The following is a 22846-nucleotide window of genomic DNA, read 5'->3' as shown; positions in this document are numbered from 1 at the left end:
TTATATTATCATGGTATCATTCACAGAGGTTCTACAGTATATTATATTATCATGGTATCATTCACAGAGGTTCAACAGTATATTATATTATCATGGTATCATTCACAGAGGTTCTACAGTATATTACATTATCATGGTATCATTCACAGGGGTTCTACAGTATATTATATTATCATTCACAGAGGTTCTACAGTATGTTATATTATCATGGTATCATTCACAGAGGTTCTACAGTATGTTATATTATCATGGTATCATTCACAGAGGTTCTACAGTATATTATATTATCATGGTATCATTCACAGAGGTTCTACAGTATGTTATATTATCATGGTATCATTCACAGAGGTTCTACAGTATATTATATTATCATGGTATCATTCACAGAGGTTCTACAGTATGTTATATTATCATGGTATCATTCACAGAGTTTCAGCAGTATAGTATATTATCATGGTATCATTCACAGAGGTTCAGCAGTATAGTATATTATCATGGAATCATTCACAGAGGTTCTACAGTATGTTATATTATCATTGTATCATTCACAGAGGTTCTACAGTATGTTATATTATCATGGTATCATTCACAGAGGTTCTACAGTATGTTATATTATCATTGTATCATTCACAGAGGTTCTACAGTATGTTATATTATCATGGTATCATTCACAGAGGTTCAGCAGTATAGTACATTATCATGGTATCATTCACAGAGGTTCTACAGTATATTATCATGGTATCATTCACAGAGGTTCAGCAGTATAGTATATTATCATGGTATCATTCACAGAGGTTCTACAGTATATTATCATGGTATCATTCACAGAGGTTCAACAGTATGTTATATTATCATGGTATCATTCAGAGAGGTTCAACAGTATGTTATATTATCATGGTATCATTCACAGAGGTTCTACAGTATATTATATTATCATGGTATCATTCAGAGAGGTTCAACAGTATGTTATATTATCATGGTATCATTCACAGAGGTTCTACAGTATGTTATATTATCATGGTATCATTCACAGAGGTTCTACAGTATGTTATATTATCATGGTATCATTCACATAGGTTCTACAGTATGTTATATTATCATGGTATCATTCACAGAGGTTCTACAGTATGTTATATTATCATGGTATCATGCACAGAGGTTCAACAGTATGTTATATTATCATGGTATCATTCACAGAGGTTCTACAGTATATTATATTATCATGGTATCATTCACAGAGGTTCTACAGTATGTTATATTATCATGGTATCATTCACAGGGGTTCTACAGTATGTTATATTATCATGGTATCATTCACAGAGGTTCTACAGTATATTATCATGGTATCATTCACAGAGGTTCTACAGTATGTTATATTATCATGGTATCATTCACAGAGGTTCAACAGTATATTATATTATCATGGTATCATTCACAGAGGTTCTACAGTATGTTCTATTATCATGGTATCATTCACAGAGGTTCAGCAGTATATTATCATGGTATCATTCACAGAGGTTCAACAGTATGTTATATTATCATGGTATCATTCACAGAGGTTCTACAGTATATTATATTATCATGGTATCATTCACAGAGGTTCTACAGTATGTTATATTATCATGGTATCATTCACAGAGGTTCAACAGTATGTTATATTATCATGGTATCATTCACAGAGGTTCTACAGTATGTTATATTATCATGGTATCATTCACAGAGGTTCTACAGTATATTATATTATCATAGTATCATTCATAGAGGTTCTACAGTATGTTATATTATCATGGTATCATTCACAGAGGTTCAGCAGTATGTTATATTATCATGGTATCATTCACAGAGGTTCAGCAGTATATTATCATGGTATCATTCACAGAGGTTCAACAGTATGTTATATTATCATGGTATCATTCACAGAGGTTCTACAGTATATTATATTATCATGGTATCATTCACAGAGGTTCTACAGTATGTTATATTATCATGGTATCATTCACAGAGGTTCAACAGTATGTTATATTATCATGGTATCATTCACAGAGGTTCAGCAGTATAGTATATTATCATGGTATCATTCACAGAGGTTCTACAGTATGTTATATTATCATGGTATCATTCACAGAGGTTCTACAGTATGTTATATTATCATGGTATCATTCACAGAGGTTCTACAGTATGTTATATTATCATGGTATCATTCACAGAGGTTCAACAGTATGTTATATAAACATGGTATCATTCACAGAGGTTCTACAGTATGTTATATTATCATGGTATCATTCACAGGGGTTCTACAGTATGTTATATTATCATGGTATAATTCACAGAGGTTCTACAGTATGTTATATTATCATGGTATCATTCACAGAGGTTCAGCAGTATAGTATATTATCATGGTATCATTCACAGAGGTTCTAAAGTATATTATCATGGTATCATTCACAGAGGTTCAGCAGTATAGTATATTATCATGGTATCATTCACAGAGGTTCTACAGTATGTTATATTATCATGGTATCATTCACAGAGGTTCTACAGTATGTTATATTATCATGGTATCATTCACAGAGGTTCTACAGTATGTTATATTATCATGGTATCATTCACAGAGGTTCTACAGTATGTTATATTATCATGGTATCATTCACAGAGGTTCTACAGTATGTTATATTATCATGGTATCATTCACAGAGGTTCTACAGTATGTTATATTATCATGGTATCATTCACAGAGGTTCTACAGTATATTATATTATCATGGTATCATTCACAGAGGTTCAGCAGTATAGTATATTATCATGGTATCATTCACAGAGGTTCAACAGTATGTTATATTATCATGGTATCATTGACAGAGGTTCTACAGTATGTTATATTATCATGGTATCATTCACAGAGGTTCAACAGTATGTTATATTATCATGGTATCATTCACAGAGGTTCAGCAGTATAGTATATTATCATGGTATCATTCACAGAGGTTCTACAGTATATTATCATGGTATCATTCACAGAGGTTCAACAGTATGTTATATTATCATGGTATCATTCACAGAGGTTCTACAGTATGTTATATTATCATGGTATCATTCACAGAGGTTCTACAGTATGTTATATTATCATGGTATCATTCACAGAGGTTCTACGGTATGTTATATTATCATGGTATCATTCACAGAGGTTCTACAGTATGTTATATTATCATGGTGTCATTCACAGAGGTTCTACGGTATGTTATATTATCATGGTATCATTCACAGAGGTTCAGCAGTATAGTACATTATCATGGTATCATTCACAGAGGTTCTACGGTATGTTATATTATCATGGTATCATTCACAGAGGTTCAGCAGTATAGTACATTATCATGGTATCATTCACAGAGGTTCTACGGTATGTTATATTATCATGGTATCATTCACAGAGGTTCAGCAGTATAGTACATTATCATGGTATCATTCACAGAGGTTCAACAGTATATTATATTATCATGGTATCATTCACAGAGGTTCTACAGTATGTTATATTATCATGGTATCATTCACAGAGGTTCTACAGTATGTTATATTATCATGGTATCATTCACAGAGGTTCAACAGTATGTTATATTATCATGGTATCATTCACAGAGGTTCAACAGTATGTTATATTATCATGGTATCATTCACAGAGGTTCTACAGTATGTTATATTATCATGGTATCATTCACAGAGGTTCTACAGTATAGTACATTATCATGGTATCATTCACAGAGGTTCTACAGTATATTATATTATCATGGTATCATTCACAGAGGTTCTACAGTATGTTATATTATCATGGTATCATTCACAGAGGTTCTACAGTATGTTATATTATCATGGTGTCATTCACAGAGGTTCTACAGTATGTTATATTATCATGGTATCATTCACAGAGGTTCTACAGTATGTTATATTATCATGGTGTCATTCACATAGGTTCTACAGTATGTTATATTATCATGGTATCATTCACAGAGGTTCTACAGTATGTTATATTATCATGGTGTCATTCACAGAGGTTCTACAGTATGTTATATTATCATGGTATCATTCACAGAGGTTCTACAGTATGTTATATTATCATGGTATCATTCACAGAGGTTCTACAGTATGTTATATTATCATGGTGTCATTCACATAGGTTCTACAGTATGTTATATTATCATGGTATCATTCACAGAGGTTCTACAGTATGTTATATTATCATGGTATCATTCACAGAGGTTCAACAGTATGTTATATTATCATGGAATCATTCTGCTTGTGCTGAAATCATGTTTGTGATCAATTCACTTTTTAAAAAAACATATTTATATATATAGAATTGACATGATAAAGGTTTTTCTGTTAGATGATCCAGAACATACATGATACATGTTGACGACTCTGGTCATTGACTATAGAGATGGGTGTTACCGTGGTTACTGTTCACATGACGGTACAGAACACTGCACAACGGGAAGTGACGAAAGATGATGTCGCTGCCCTACACCAATCACAAAACCACCTGGAGATGCTCGTCCCCCTGTGTTTGTGTGTGTGTGTGTGTTTGCATGAGCGTGTGTGTGTGTGTGTGTGTGTGTGTGTGTGTGTGTGTGTGTGTGTTTGCGTGAGCGTGTGTGTGTGTGTGTGTGTGTGTGTGTGTGTGTGTGTGTGTGTGTGTGTGTGTAACGGATGTGAAACGGCTAGCTTAGTTAGCGGTGGTTCGCGATAAATAGCGTTTCAATCGGTGACTTCACTTGCTCTGAGACCTTGAAGTAGTGGTTCCCCTTGCTCTGCAAGGGCCGCGGCTTTTGTAGAGCGATGGGTAATGATGCTTCGTGGGGTTACTGTTGTTGATGTGTGCAGAGGGTCCCTGGTTCGAGCCCGGGTATGGGCGAGGGGACGGTTTAAAATTGTACTGTTACGTGTGTGTGTGTGTATTGTGGATGTAATCTGACGGCTGGCTAGAGCATTCTGAACTGCACTGGTCTGAGCAGCTCCCTCTGGCTCTGAGCATCACCAGTTCAATCTGCCGGCCAATCATTTCTCATTTGTTTGGTGGTGAGCGTCGAGGAAGCCATATATCAACGTTCTGGGTGTCCTTTTCAAATGTCCGAAATCGTTGTCTATTTCCGGGGATCAGGCTGTGTGAGTCAGAGTATTTCCGGGGATCAGTCTGTGTGAGTCCGAGTCAGAGTATTTCCAGGGATCAGTCTGTGTGAGTCAGAGTATTTCCAGGGATCAGTCTGTGTGAGTCAGAGTATTCCCAGGGATCAGTCTGTGTGAGTCAGAGTATTTCCAGGGATCAGTCTGTGTGAGGCAGAGTATTTCCAGGGATCAGTCTGCGTGAGTCAGAGTATTTCCAGAGATCAGTCTGTGTGAGTCAGAGTATCTCCAGGGATCAGTCTGTGTGAGTCAGAGTATCTCCAGGGATCAGTCTGTGTGAGTCAGAGATCAGTCTGTGTGAGGCAGAGTATTTCCAGGGATCTGTCTGTGTGAGGCAGAGTATTTCCGGGGATCAGTCTGTGTGAGTCAGAGTATCTCCAGGGATCAGTCTGTGTGAGTCAGAGTATTTCCAGGGATCTGTCTGTGTGAGGCAGAGTATTTCCAGGGATCAGTCTGTGTGAGTCAGAGTATTTCCAGGGATCAGTCTGTGTGAGGCAGAGTATTTCCAGGGATCAGTCTGCGTGAGTCAGAGTATTTCCAGGGATCAGTCTGTGTGAGTCAGAGTATTTCCAGGGATCAGTCTGTGTGAGTCAGAGTATTTCCAGGGATCAGTCTGTGTGAGGCAGAGTATTTCCAGGGATCAGTCTGCGTGAGTCAGAGTATTTCCAGGGATCAGTCTGTGTGAGTCAGAGTATTTCCAGGGATCAGTCTGTGTGAGGCAGAGTATTTCCAGGGATCAGTCTGTGTGAGGCAGAGTATTTCCAGGGATCAGTCTGTGTGAGTCAGAGTATTTCCGGGGATCAGTCTGTGTGAGTCAGAGTATCTCCAGGGATCAGTCTGTGTGAGTCAGAGTATTTCCAGGGATCAGTCTGCGTGAGTCAGAGTATTTCCAGGGATCAGTCTGTGTGAGTCAGAGTATTTCCAGGGATCAGTCTGTGTGAGTCAGAGTATTTCCAGGGATCAGTCTGTGTGAGGCAGAGTATTTCCAGGGATCAGTCTGTGTGAGTCAGAGTATTTCCAGGGATCAGTCTGTGTGAGTCAGAGTCAGAGTATTTCCAGGGATCAGTCTGTGTGAGTCAGAGTATTTCCAGGGATCAGTCTGTGTGAGGCAGAGTATTTCCAGGGATCAGTCTGTGTGAGTCAGAGTATTTCCAGGGATCAGTCTGTGTGAGTCAGAGTCAGAGTATTTCCAGGGATCAGTCTGTGTGAGTCAGAGTATTTCCAGGGATCAGTCTGTGTGAGGCAGAGTATTTCCGGGGATCAGTCTGTGTGAGTCAGAGTATTTCCAGGGATCAGGCTGTGTGAGTCAGAGTATCTCCAGGGATCAGTCTGTGTGAGTCAGAGTATTTCCAGGGATCAGTCTGTGTGAGGCAGAGTATCTCCAGGGATCAGTCTGTGTGAGTCAGAGTATTTCCAGGGATCTGTCTGTGTGAGTCAGAGTATTTCCAGGGATCAGTCTGTGTGAGTCAGAGTATTCCCAGGTAGGTTAGGGTGTAGGCCTCTCCAACAGGTTGAACTCCAGCTGCCGGTAGCTTCCAGCCCACCTATGAGTTGCTCGCCAAACTATTCTGAATAGTACATGAAATGTTCACGTGTTCAACCACCGCAAACGGTCATAAACTAAATCTCACACGGTATCAGAATCAAGCTGCCAGCTACTCACTAATCAACACAACGTTGATATAATCCCACCCCTGGTTAGCCACTTCTGCCTTTAAAAAACAAGCCAATCCTAACACAATGTCTGCCCACTTCATTTCCAGCAGTATGGCCCCTGTCTGTCTGTGTGGTTGCGTGCGTGTGTCTATCACACCGTGTGTAGCAAGTTGACGTGATAACCGTCTTGTGGGTTGACTGAAATATTTTACCCAAAACCCTTCTCAATTAAATGTTAACTGTAAAGTAGTCTGACCTGGCAGAGGTATATTCATGAGGAAGTACATCATCTGTATGTAATACTTGTTATTTGAAAACGTCACTAAACTGGTACATTAGATGGGACATCCCTCACTCACTAGATGCAGAATTAAAGGGCCAGACGCATAATTAAAGGGCCACACGCATAATTAAAGGGCCAGACGCACAATTAAAGGGCCACACGCATAAATAAAGGGCCAGACGCACAATTAAAGGGGAATTACACCCCAAAATCTAAATGTGTTTGTTTTCTTCGACCTACTTTTATTTTTCATTATTTCATTTCATTAAGCATTGACATGGACTCAGAACTAATCTAATGTAATCTAATTTAATCTAATGTAATCTAATTTCGTTTATAGGGCCTTAGAGCTTTTTATTAACTAGGTATATTGACAGAAAACATAATAACAGATTTTATAGGGCCTTAGAGCTGTTTATTATACAGGTATATTGACAGAAAACATAATAACAGATTTTATAGGGCCTTAGAGCTGTTTATTATACAGGTATATTGACAGAAAACATAATAACAGATTTTATAGGGCGAGTTGACAACATAGTGCCCTACTTCCTCTAGTATACTAAGGACCAGGGGAAGAGTTGACAACATAGTAAACTACTTCCTCTAGTACACTAAGGACCAGGGAAGAGTTGACAACATAGTAAACTACTTCCTCTAGTACACTAAGGACCAGGGGAAGAGTTGACAACATAGTGCCCTACTTCCTCTAGTACACTAAGGACCAGGGAAGAGTTGACAACATAGTGCCCTACTTCCTCTAGTACACTAAGGACCAGGGAAGAGTTGACAACATAGTGCCCTACTTCCTCTAGTACACTAAGGACCAGGGAAGAGTTGACAACATAGTGCCCTACTTCCTCTCTAAGGACCAGGGAAGAGTTGACAACATAGTGTCCTACTTCCTCTAGTACACTAAGGACCAGGGAAGAGTTGACAACATAGTAAACTACTTCCTCTAGTACACTAAGGACCAGGGAAGAGTTGACAACATAGTGCCCTACTTCCTCTAGTACACTAAGGACCAGGGAAGAGTTGACAACATAGTGCCCTACTTCCTCTAGTACACTAAGGACCAGGGAAGAGTTGACAACATAGTGCCCTACTTCCTCTAGTACACTAAGGACCAGGGAAGAGTTGACAACATAGTGCACTACTTCCTCTAGTACACTAAGGACCAGGGGAAGTGTTGACAACATAGTGCCCTACTTCCTCTACCCAGGGAAGAGTTGACAACATAGTGCACTACTTCCTCTAGTACACTAAGGACCAGGGGAAGAGTTGACAACATAGTGCACTACTTCCTCTCTAAGGACCAGGGAAGAGTTGACAACATAGTGTCCTACTTCCTCTAGTACACTAAGGACCAGGGAAGAGTTGACAACATAGTAAACTACTTCCTCTAGTACACTAAGGACCAGGGAAGAGTTGACAACATAGTGCCCTACTTCCTCTAGTACACTAAGGACCAGGGAAGAGTTGACAACATAGTGCCCTACTTCCTCTAGTACACTAAGGACCAGGGAAGAGTTGACAACATAGTGCCCTACTTCCTCTAGTACACTAAGGACCAGGGAAGAGTTGACAACATAGTGCACTACTTCCTCTAGTACACTAAGGACCAGGGGAAGTGTTGACAACATAGTGCACTACTTCCTCTAGTACACTAAGGACCAGGAGAAGTGTTGACAACATAGTGCACTACTTCCTCTAGTACACTAAGGACCAGGAGAAGTGTTGACAACATAGTGCACTACTTCCTCTAGTACACTAAGGACCAGGGAAGAGTTGACAACATAGTGCCTACTTCCTCTCCAGGGAAGAGACAACATAGGGTACACTAAGGACCAGGAGAAGTGTTGACAACATAGTGCACTACTTCCTCTAGTACACTAAGGACCAGGGAAGAGTTGACAACATAGTGCCCTACTTCCTCTAGTACACTAAGGACCAGGGAAGAGTTGACAACATAGTGTCCTACTCCCTCTAGTACACTAAGGACCAGGGAAGAGTTGACAACATAGTGCCCTACTTCCTGTTGTTCACTAAGGACCAGGGAAGAGTTGACAACATAGTGTCCTACTTCCTCTCTAAGGACCAGGGAAGAGTTGACAACATAGTGCCCTACTTCCTCTCTAAGGACCAGGGAAGAGTTGACAACATAGTGTCCTACTTCCTCTCTAAGGACCAGGGAAGCGTTGACAACATAGTGTCCTACTTCCTCTAATACACTAAGGACCAGGGAAGAGTTGACAACATAGTGTCCTACTTCCTCTCTAAGGACCAGGGAAGAGTTGACAACATAGTGCCCTACTTTGACAACATAGTCTCTCTAGTAGGACCAGGGAAGAGTTGACAACATAGTGTCCTACTTCCTCTCTAAGGACCAGGGAAGCGTTGACAACATAGTGTCCTACTTCCTCTAGTACACTAAGGACCAGGGGAAGAGTTGACAACATAGTGTCCTACTTCCTCTCTAAGGACCAGGGAAGAGTTGACAACATAGTGCCCTACTTCCTGTTGTTCACTAAGGACCAGGAAAAGTTGCAGGGGAGAAGAGGGCCAATTGGAAAGCCAGATAAATAATGAGTAGATCGCATGCTAGAAAAGGTTGGAGCCCCCTGGAATGGGGTAACCCTTGACAACAACATCAACCATTAAACCAAATTAAATAAAGACAGAAAAATTAAATTAAGAGAAGTACAGTGGGCGGGACAACACACAATATAGTACACCCATTTGTAGACGCACACGTCAATCAACCTGTCAACCAATCACAGACGTGCCAGTGGCCCTATGGACCAATCAGAGTGTTCAGAAGTTGAGTGTCTCTGACATCATCTTCCACCAGTCCATCAGCTCCTCCTTTTCCTCTTCCTTCCTCTCTACCAAGGACTCCAGCTCAAAGTCCACCTGGAGACACACACAGGTTAGACGGTTAGACAAACAGTTTAACCTTAATCCTCTCCACATGTAGATAATGCATGTTAACTACCACTGAACATACTGTTGTCATGGTAACTACGATTGAACATACTGTTGTCATGGTAACTACTACTGAACATACTGTTGTCATGGTAACTACTACTGAACATACTGTTGTCATGTTAACTACCACTGAACATACTGTTGTCATGGTAACTACTATTGAACATACTGTTGTCATGGTAACTACTACTGAACATACTGTTGTCATGGTAACTACTACTGAACATACTGTTGTTATGGTAACTACTACTGAACATACTGTTGTCATGGTAACTACTACTGAACATACTGTTGTCATGGTAACTACTACTGAACATACTGTTGTCATGGTAACTACTACTGAACATACTGTTGTCATGGTAACTACTACTGAACATACTGTTGTCATGGTAACTACTACTGAACATACTGTTGTCATGGTAACTACCACTGAACATACTGTTGTCATGGTAACTACTACTGAACATACTGTTGTCATGGTAACTACTACTGAACATACTGTTGTCATGTTAACTACTACTGAACATAATGTTGTCATGTTAACTACTACTGAACATACTGTTGTCATGTTAACTACTACTGAACATACTGTTGTCATGGTAACTACTACTGAACATACTGTTGTCATGGTAACTACCACTGAACATACTGTTGTCATGTTAACTACTACTGAACATACTGTTGTCATGGTAACTACCACTGAACATACTGTTGTCATGGTAACTACCACTGAACATACTGTTGTCATGGTAACTACTACTGAACATACTGTTGTCATGTTAACTACCACTGAACATACTGTTGTCATGTTAACTACTACTGAACATACTGTTGTCATGTTGTCTACTGGTACTGTTGTCATGTTACTACTGAACATACTGTTGTCATGGTATCTACTGAACTACTGTTGTCATGGTATCATACTGAACATACTGTTGTCATGGTAAATACTACTGAACATACTGTTGTCATGTTAACTACTACTGAACCTACTGTTGTCATGGTAACTACTATTGAACATATTGTTGTCATGGTAACTACTATTGAACATACTGTTGTCATGGTAACTACTACTGAACTACTACTGAACATACTGTTGTCATGTTAACTACTACTGAACATGCTGTTGTCATGTTAACTACTACTGAACAATCTGTTGTCATGGTAACTACTACTGAACATGCTGTTGTCATGTTAACTACTACTGAACAATCTGTTGTCATGTTAACTACTACTGAACATACTGTTGTCATGTTAACTACTACTGAACATACTGTTGTCATGTTAACTACTACTGAACATACTGGTGTCATGGTAACTACTACTGAACATACTGTTGTCATGTTAACTACTACTGAACATACTGTTGTCATGTTAACTACTACTGAACATACTGTTGTTATGGTAACTACTACTGAACATACTGTTGTCATGGTAACTACTACTGAACATACTGTTGTCATGGTATCTACTACTGAACATACTGTTGTCATGTTAACTACTACTGAACATACTGTTGTCATGGTAACTACTATTGAACATACTGTTGTCATGGTAACTACTATTGAACATACTGTTGTCATGGTAACTAACTGAACATACTGTTGTCATGTTAACTACTACTGAACATTATGTTGTCATGGTAACTACTACTGAACATACTGTTGTCATGTTAACTACTACTGAACATACCGTTGTCACTACTACTGAACAATCTGTTGTCATGTTAACTACTACTGAACATACTGTTGTCATGTCATGGTGTTGTCATGGTAACTACTACTGAACATACTGTTGTCATGGTAACTACTACTGAACATATGGTAGCTACTACTGTTGTTGTCATGGTAACTACCACTGAACATACTATGGTAAGTACTGAACATACTGTTGTCATGGTAACTACTACTGAACATACTGTTGTCATGTTAACTGAACATTGTCATGTTAACTACTACTGAACATACTGTTGTCATGTTAACTGAACATACTGTTGTTATGGTAACTACTACTGAACATACTGTTGTCATGGTAACTACTACTGAACATACTGTTGTCATGGTATCTACTACTGAACATACTGTTGTCATGGTATCTACTACTGAACATACTGTTGTCATGGTAACTACTGAACATACTGTTGTCATGTTAACTACTACTGAACATACTCTTGTCATGGTAACTACTATTGAACATACTGTTGTCATGGTAACTACTACTGAACATGATGTTGTCATGGTAACTACTACTGAACATACTGTTGTCATGGTAACTACTACTGAACATACTGTTGTCATGGTAACTACTACTGAACATACTGTTGTCATGTTAACTACTACTGAACATACAGTTGTCATGTTAACTACTACTGAACTGTTGTCATGGTAACTACTACTGAACATACTGTTGTCATGGTAACTACTACTGAACATACTGTTGTCATGTTAACTACTACTGAACATACTGTTGTCATGGTATCTACTACTGAACATACTGTTGTCATGGTATCTACTACTGAACATACTGTTGTCATGGTAAATACTACTGAACATACTGTTGTCATGTTAACTACTACTGAACATACTGTTGTCATGGTAACTACTATTGAACATACTGTTGTCATGATAACTACTACTGAACATACTGTTGTCATGTTAACTACTACTGAACATACTGTTGTCATGTTAACTACTACTGAACATTATGTTGTCATGGTAACTACTACTGAACATACTGTTGTCATGTTAACTACTGCTGAACATACTGTTGTCATGGTATCTACTACTGAACATACTGTTGTCATGGTATCTACTACTGAACATACTGTTGTCATGGTAAATACTACTGAACATACTGTTGTCATGTTAACTACTACTGAACATACTGTTGACATGGTAACTACTATTGAACATACTGTTGTCATGATAACTACTACTGAACATACTGTTGTCATGTTAACTACTACTGAACATACTGTTGTCATGGTATCTACTACTGAACATACTGTTATCATGGTAACTACTATTGAACATACTGTTGTCATGGTAACTACTACTGAACATACTGTTGTCATGGTAACTACTACTGAACATACTGTTGTCATGTTAACTACTACTGAACATACTGTTGTCATGGTAACTACTACTGAACATACTGTTGTCATGGTAACTACTACTGAACATACTGTTGTCATGTTAACTACTACTGAACATTATGTTGTCATGGTAACTACTACTGAACATGCTGTTGTCATGTTAACTACTACTGAACATACTGTTGTCATGTTAACTACTACTGAACAATCTGTTGTCATGGTAACTACTACTGAACATACTGTTGTCATGTTAACTACTACTGAACATACTGTTGTCATGTTAACTACTACTGAACATACTGTTGTCATGTTAAATACTACTGAACATACTGTTGTCATGGTAACTACTACTGAACATACTGTTGTCATGTTAACTACTACTGAACATACTGTTGTCATGTTAACTACTACTGGACATACTGTTGTCATGGGTATCTACTACTGAACATACTGTTGTCATGGTAACTACTACTGAACATACTGTTGTCATGTTAACTACTACTGACATACTGTTGTCATGTTAACTACTACTGAACATACTGTTGTCATGGTAACTACTACTGAACTTACTGTTGTCATGGTAACTACTACTGGACATACTGTTGTCATGGTAAATACTACTGAACATTCTGTTGTCATGGTAACTACTACTGAACATACTGTTGTCATGTTAACTACTACTGAACATACTGTTGTCATGGTAACTGCTGAACATACTGTTGTCATGGTAACTACTACTGAGCATACTGTTGTCATGTTAACTACTACTGAACATACTGTTGTCATGGTAACTACTACTGGACATATTGTTGTCATGTTAACTACTACTGAACATACTGTTGTCATGGTAACTACTACTGAACATACTGTTGTCATGGTAACTACTACTGAACATACTGTTGTCATGTTAACTACTACTGAACATACTGTTGTCATGGTATCTACTACTGAACATGCTGTTGTCATGGTATCTACTACTGAACATACTGTTGTCATGGTAAATACTACTGGACATGCTGTTGTCATGTTAACTACTACTGAACATACTGTTGTCATGGTAACTACTACTGGACATACTGTTGTCATGATAACTACTACTGGACATACTGTTGTCATGTTAACTACTACTGAACATACTGTTGTCATGTTAACTACTACTGGACATACTGTTGTCATGGTAACTACTACTGGACATGCTGTTGTCATGTTAACTGCTACTGAACATACTGTTGTCATGTTAGCTACTACTGAACATGCTGTTGTCATGTTAACTACTACTGAACATGCTGTTGTCATGGTAAATGTACTGAACATGCTGTTGTCATGTTAACTACTACTGAACATGCTGTTGTCATGTTAACTACTACTGAACATACTGTTGTCATGGTATGTGGTAACTCCTATTGGACATGCTGTTGTCATGGTAACTACTGCTGAACATGCTGTTGTCATGGTAACTGCTACTGGACATACTGTTGTCATGTTAACTGCTACTGGACATACTGTTGTCATGGTAACTGCTATTGGACATACTGTTGTCATGGTAACTACTACTGAACATACTGTTGTCATGTTAACTACTACTGAACATTATGTTGTCATGGTAACTACTACTGGACATGCTGTTGTCATGTTAACTACTACTGAACATACTGTTGTCATGTTACTACTGAACAATATGTTGTCATGGTAACTACTACTGAACATGCTGTTGTCATGTTAACTACTACTGGACATACTGTTGTCATGTTAACTGCTACTGGACATACTGTTGTCATGTTAAATGCTACTGAACATACTGTTGTCATGGTAACTACTACTGAACATACTGTTGTCATGTTAACTGCTACTGAACATGCTGTTGTCATGTTAACTACTACTGAACATACTGTTGTCATGGGTATCTACTACTGGACATACTGTTGTCATGGTAACTACTACTGAACATACTGTTGTCATGTTAACTACTACTGAACATGCTGTTGTCATGTTAACTACTACTGGACATGCTGTTGTCATGGTAACTACTACTGAACATACTGTTGTCATGGTAACTACTACTGAACATACTGTTGTCATGTTAACTACTACTGAACATGCTGTTGTCATGTTAACTACTACTGGACATGCTGTTGTCATGGTAACTACTACTGAACATGCTGTTGTCATGGTAACTGCTACTGGACATACTGTTGTCATGTTAACTACTGCTGAACATACTGTTGTCATGGTATCTACTACTGAACATGTTGTCATGGTATCTACTACTGGACATACTGTTGTCATGGTAAATACTACTGAACATACTGTTGTCATGTTAACTACTACTGAACATACTGTTGACATGACTATTGAACATACTGTTGTCATGTCATACTGAACATACTGTTGTCATGTTAACTACTACTGACATGCTGTTGTCATGGTATCTACTGGACATGCTGTTATCATGGTAACTGCTATTGGACATGCTGTTGTCATGGTAACTACTACTGGACATGCTGTTGTCATGGTAACTACTACTGGACATACTGTTGTCATGTTAACTACTACTGGACATACTGTTGTCATGGTAACTGCTATTGGACATGCTGTTGTCATGGTAACTACTACTGGACATGCTGTTGTCATGTTAACTACTACTGGACATTATGTTGTCATGGTAACTACTGGACATGCTGTTGTCATGTTAACTACTACTGAACATACTGTTGTCATGTTAACTACTACTGAACAATCTGTTGTCATGGTAACTACTACTGAACATACTGTTGTCATGGTAACTACTACTGGACATGCTGTTGTCATGTTAACTGCTACTGGACATACTGTTGTCATGTTAACTGCTACTGGACATGCTGTTGTCATGGTAACTGCTACTGGACATACTGTTGTCATGGTAACTACTACTGAACATACTGTTGTCATGTTATCTGCTACTGAACATACTGTTGTCATGTTAACTACTACTGGACATACTGTTGTCATGATAACTACTACTGAACATGCTGTTGTCATGGTAACTACTATTGAACATACTGTTGTCATGGTAACTGCTACTGGACATACTGTTGTCATGTTAACTACTACTGGACATTATGTTGTCATGGTAACTACTACTGAACATACTGTTGTCATGTTAACTACTACTGAACATACTGTTGTCATGTTAACTACTACTGACAATCTGTTGTCATGTTAACTACTACTGAACATACTGTTGTCATGTTAACTACTACTGAACATACTGTTGTCATGGTAACTACTACTGAACATACTGTTGTCATGGTAACTACTACTGGACATGCTGTTGTCATGGTAGCTACTACTGGACATACTGTTGTCATGGTAACTACTGGAACATACTGTTGTCATGGTAACTGCTACTGAACATACTGTTGTCATGGTAACTGCTACTGGACATGCTGTTGTCATGTTAACTACTACTGAACATACTGTTGTCATGTTAACTACTACTGAACATACTGTTGTCATGGTAACTGCTACTGAACATACTGTTGTCATGTTAACTACTACTGACATACTGTTGTCATGTTAACTACTACTGAACATACTGTTGTCATGTTAACTACTACTGAACATTCTGTTGTCATGGTAAATAGTACTGAACATACTGTTGTCATGTTAACTACTACTGGACATACTGTTGTCATGTTAACTACTACTGGACATACTGTTGTCATGGTATCTACTACTGGACATGCTGTTATCATGGTAACTCCTATTGACATGCTGTTGTCATGGTAACTGCTACTGGACATACTGTTGTCATGGTAACTACTACTGAACATACTGTTGTCATGTTAACTACTACTGGACATGCTGTTGTCATGGTAACTACTATTGGACATGCTGTTGTCATGGTAACTACTACTGTTGTTGTCATGTTAACTGCTACTGGACATTATGTTGTCATGGTAACTACTACTGAACATACTGTTGTCATGTTAACTGAACATACTGTTGTCATGTTAACTGTTGTTGTCATGGTAACTACTACTGAACATACTGTTGTCATGTTAACTACTACTGAACATACTGTTGTCATGTTAACTACTACTGGACATACTGTTGTCATGTTAAATGCTACTGGACATACTGTTGTCATGGTAACTACTACTGGACATACTGTTGTCATGTTAACTACTACTGGACATGCTGTTGTCATGTTAACTACTACTGAACATACTGTTGTCATGGTATCTACTACTGGACATACTGTTGTCATGGTAACTACTACTGGACATGCTGTTGTCATGTTAACTACTACTGAACATACTGTTGTCATGTTAACTGCTACTGAACATGCTGTTGTCATGGTAACTACTACTGAACATACTGTTGTCATGGTAACTACTACTGAACATACTGTTGTCATGTTAACTACTACTGAACATACTGTCATGTTAACTACTACTGAACATACTGTTGTCATGGTAACTACTACTGAACATGCTGTTGTCATGGTAACTACTACTGGACATGCTGTTGTCATGTTAACTACTGCTGGACATGCTGTTGTCATGTTATCTACTACTGAACATACTGTTGTCATGGTGCTGCTACTGGACATGCTGTTGTCATGGTAAATACTACTGAACATGCTGTTGTCATGTTAACTACTACTGAACATACTGTTGACATGGTAACTACTATTGAACATGCTGTTGTCATGATAACTACTACTGGACATACTGTTGTCATGTTAACTACTACTGAACATACTGTTGTCATGGTATCTACTACTGAACATACTGTTATCATGGTAACTACTATTGAACATACTGTTGTCATGGTAACTACTACTGAACATACTGTTGTCATGGTAACTACTACTGAACATACTGTTGTCATGTTAACTACTACTGGACATACTGTTGTCATGGTAACTACTATTGAACATGCTGTTGTCATGGTAACTACTACTGAACATACTGTTGTCATGTTAACTACTACTGAACATTATGTTGTCATGGTAACTACTACTGAACATGCTGTTGTCATGTTAACTACTACTGAACATACTGTTGTCATGTTAACTACTACTGAACAATCTGTTGTCATGGTACTACTACTGAACATACTGTTGTCATGGTAACTACTACTGAACATACTGTTGTCTACTGTTAATGTTAACTACTGAACATACTGTTGTCATGGTAACTACTACTGAACATACTGTTGTCATGGTAACTACTACTGGACATACTGTTGTCATGGTATCTACTACTGAACATACTGTTGTCATGTTAACTACTGGAACATACTGTTGTCATGATAACTACTATTGAACATACTGTTGTCATGGTAACTACTATTGAACATACTGTTGTCATGGTAACTACTACTGAACATACTGTTGTCATGTTAACTACTACTGAACATTATGTTGTCATGGTAACTACTACTGAACATACTGTTGTCATGTTAACTACTACTGAACATACTGTTGTCATGTTAACTACTACTGAACAATCTGTTGTCATGTTAACTACTACTGAACATACTGTTGTCATGTTAACTACTACTGAACATACTGTTGTCATGGTAACTACTACTGAACATACTGTTGTCATGGTAACTACTACTGAACATACTGTTGTCATGGTAGCTACTACTGAACATACTGTTGTCATGGTAACTACCACTGAACATACTGTTGTCATGGTAAGTACTACTGAACATACTGTTGTCATGGTAACTACTACTGAACATACTGTTGTCATGGTAACTACTACTGAACATACTGTTGTCATGTTAACTACTACTGAACATACTGTTGTCATGTTAACTACTACTGAACATACTGTTGTTATGGTAACTACTACTGAACATACTGTTGTCATGGTAACTACTACTGAACATACTGTTGTCATGGTATCTACTACTGAACATACTGTTGTCATGGTATCTACTACTGAACATACTGTTGTCATGGTAAATACTACTGAACATACTGTTGTCATGTTAACTACTACTGAACATACTCTTGTCATGGTAACTACTATTGAACATACTGTTGTCATGGTAACTACTACTGAACATTATGTTGTCATGGTAACTACTACTGAACATACTGTTGTCATGGTAACTACTACTGAACATACTGTTGTCATGGTAACTACTACTGAACATACTGTTGTCATGTTAACTACTACTGAACATACAGTTGTCATGTTAACTACTACTGAACATACTGTTGTCATGGTAACTACTACTGAACATACTGTTGTCATGGTAACTACTACTGAACATACTGTTGTCATGTTAACTACTACTGAACATACTGTTGTCATGGTATCTACTACTGAACATACTGTTGTCATGGTATCTACTACTGAACATACTGTTGTCATGGTAAATACTACTGAACATACTGTTGTCATGTTAACTACTACTGAACATACTGTTGTCATGGTAACTACTATTGAACATACTGTTGTCATGATAACTACTACTGAACATACTGTTGTCATGTTACTACTACTGAACATACTGGTGTCATGTTAACTACTACTGAACATACTGTTGTCATGGTAACTACTACTGAACATACTGTTGTCATGTTAACTACTACTGAACATACTGTTGTCATGTTAACTACTACTGAACATACTGTTGTCATGTTAACTACTACTGAACATTCTGTTGTCATGGTAAATAGTACTGAACATACTGTTGTCATGTTAACTACTACTGAACATACTGTTGTCATGTTAACTACTACTGAACATACTGTTGTCATGGTATCTACTACTGAACATACTGTTATCATGGTAACTCCTATTGAACATGCTGTTGTCATGGTAACTGCCACTGAACATACTGTTGTCATGGTAACTACTACTGAACATACTGTTGTCATGGTAACTATGTGAACATACTGTTGTCATGTTAACTACTACTGAACATACTGCTGTCATGGTAACTACTATTGAACATACTGTTGTCATGGTAACTACTACTGAACATACTGTTGTCATGTTAACTACTACTGAACATTATGTTGTCATGGTAACTACTACTGAACATGCTGTTGTCATGTTAACTACTACTGAACATACTGTTGTCATGTTAACTACTACTGAACAATCTGTTGTCATGGTAACTACTACTGAACATACTGTTGTCATGGTAACTACTACTGAACATACTGTTGTCATGTTAACTACTACTGAACATACTGTTGTCATGTTAACTACTACTGAACATACTGTTGTTATGGTAACTACTACTGAACATACTGTTGTCATGGTAACTACTACTGAACATACTGTTGTCATGGTATCTACTACTGAACATACTGTTGTCATGTTAACTACTACTGAACATACTGTTGTCATGATAACTACTATTGAACATACTGTTGTCATGGTAACTACTATTGAACATACTGTTGTCATGGTAACTACTACTGAACATACTGTTGTCATGTTAACTACTACTGAACATTATGTTGTCATGGTAACTACTACTGAACATACTGTTGTCATGTTAACTACTACTGAACATACTGTTGTCATGTTAACACTGCTGAACAATCTGTTGTCATGTTAACTACTACTGAACATACTGTTGTCATGTTAACTACTACTGAACATGCTGTTGTCATGGTAACTACTACTGAACATACTGTTGTCATGGTAACTACTACTGAACATACTGTTGTCATGGTGGCTACTACTGAACATACTGTTGTCATGGTAACTACCACTGAACATACTGTTGTCATGGTAAGTACTACTGAACATACTGTTGTCATGGTAACTACTACTGAACATACTGTTGTCATGGTAACTACTACTGGACATACTGTTGTCATGTTAACTACTACTGAACATACTGTTGTCATGTTAACTACTACTGAACATACTGTTGTTATGGTAACTACTACTGAACATACTGTTGTCATGGTAACTACTACTGAACATACTGTTGTCATGGTATCTACTACTGAACATACTGTTGTCATGGTATCTACTACTGGACATACTGTTGTCATGGTAAATACTACTGAACATACTGTTGTCATGTTAACTACTACTGAACATACTCTTGTCATGGTAACTACTATTGAACATGCTGTTGTCATGGTAACTACTACTGAACATTATGTTGTCATGGTAACTACTACTGAACATACTGTTGTCATGGTAACTACTACTGAACATACTGTTGTCATGGTAACTACTACTGAACATACTGTTGTCATGTTAACTACTACTGAACATACAGTTGTCATGTTAACTACTACTGAACATACTGTTGTCATGGTAACTACTACTGAACATACTGTTGTCATGGTAACTACTACTGAACATACTGTTGTCATGTTAACTACTACTGAACATACTGTTGTCATGGTATCTACTACTGAACATACTGTTGTCATGGTATCTACTACTGAACATACTGTTGTCATGGTAAATACTACTGAACATACTGTTGTCATGGTAACTACTATTGAACATACTGTTGTCATGATAACTACTACTGAACATACTGTTGTCATGTTAACTACTACTGAACATACTGGTGTCATGTTAACTACTACTGAACATACTGTTGTCATGGTAACTACTACTGAACATACTGTTGTCATGTTAACTACTACTGAACATACTGTTGTCATGTTAACTACTACTGAACATACTGTTGTCATGTTAACTACTACTGAACATTCTGTTGTCATGGTAAATAGTACTGAACATACTGTTGTCATGTTACCTACTACTGAACATACTGTTGTCATGTTAACTACTACTGAACATACTGTTGTCATGGTATCTACTACTGAACATACTGTTATCATGGTAACTCCTATTGAACATGCTGTTGTCATGGTAACTACCACTGAACATACTGTTGTCATGGTAACTACTACTGAACATACTGTTGTCATGTTAACTACTACTGAACATACTGCTGTCATGGTAACTACTATTGAACATACTGTTGTCATGGTAACTACTACTGAACATACTGTTGTCATGTTAACTACTACTGAACATTATGTTGTCATGGTAACTACTACTGGACATACTGTTGTCATGTTAACTGACTGAACATGCTGTTGTCATGTTAACTACTACTGAACAATATGTTGTCATGGTAACTACTACTGAACATACTGTTGTCATGTTAACTACTACTGAACATACTGTTGTCATGTTAACTACTACTGAACATACTGTTGTCATGTTAAATGCTACTGAACATGCTGTTGTCATGGTAACTACTACTGAACATACTGTTGTCATGTTAACTACTACTGAACATGCTGTTTGTCATGTTAACTACTACTGAACATACTGTTGTCATGGTATCTACTACTGAACATACTGTTGTCATGGTAACTACTACTGAACATACTGTTGTCATGTAACTACTACTGAACATACTGTTGTCATGTTAACTACTACTGAACATACTGTTGTCATGGTAACTACTACTGAACATACTGTTGTCATGGTAACTACTACTGAACATACTGTTGTCATGTTAACTACTACTGAACATACAGTTGTCATGTTAACTACTACTGAACATACTGTTGTCATGGTAACTACTACTGAACATACTGTTGTCATGGTAACTACTACTGAACATACTGTTGTCATGTTAACTACT

General features: G+C 37.7%; 1 protein-coding gene across 1 annotated transcript in view; it reads right to left on the bottom strand.

The window, feature by feature from the left end:
- Positions 1–9449: 9449 nt before the first annotated feature.
- Positions 9450–22846, bottom strand: part of LOC135561536 (carboxypeptidase E-like) — a 37754-nt gene continuing 24357 nt past the window's right edge. Inside the window, exon 5 of the mRNA XM_065003232.1 lies at positions 9450–10026. Coding sequence (XP_064859304.1) covers positions 9928–10026 — 99 coding nt within the window. The 3' untranslated portion in view covers positions 9450–9927. The remainder of the gene's footprint in view (positions 10027–22846) is intronic.

The sequence above is a fragment of the Oncorhynchus nerka genome, linkage group LG18 (genome assembly GCF_034236695.1).
Source record: "Oncorhynchus nerka isolate Pitt River linkage group LG18, Oner_Uvic_2.0, whole genome shotgun sequence".
Taxonomy (NCBI): Eukaryota; Metazoa; Chordata; class Actinopteri; order Salmoniformes; family Salmonidae; genus Oncorhynchus; species Oncorhynchus nerka.
This window is presented reverse-complemented; position numbering and strand designations above follow the sequence as displayed.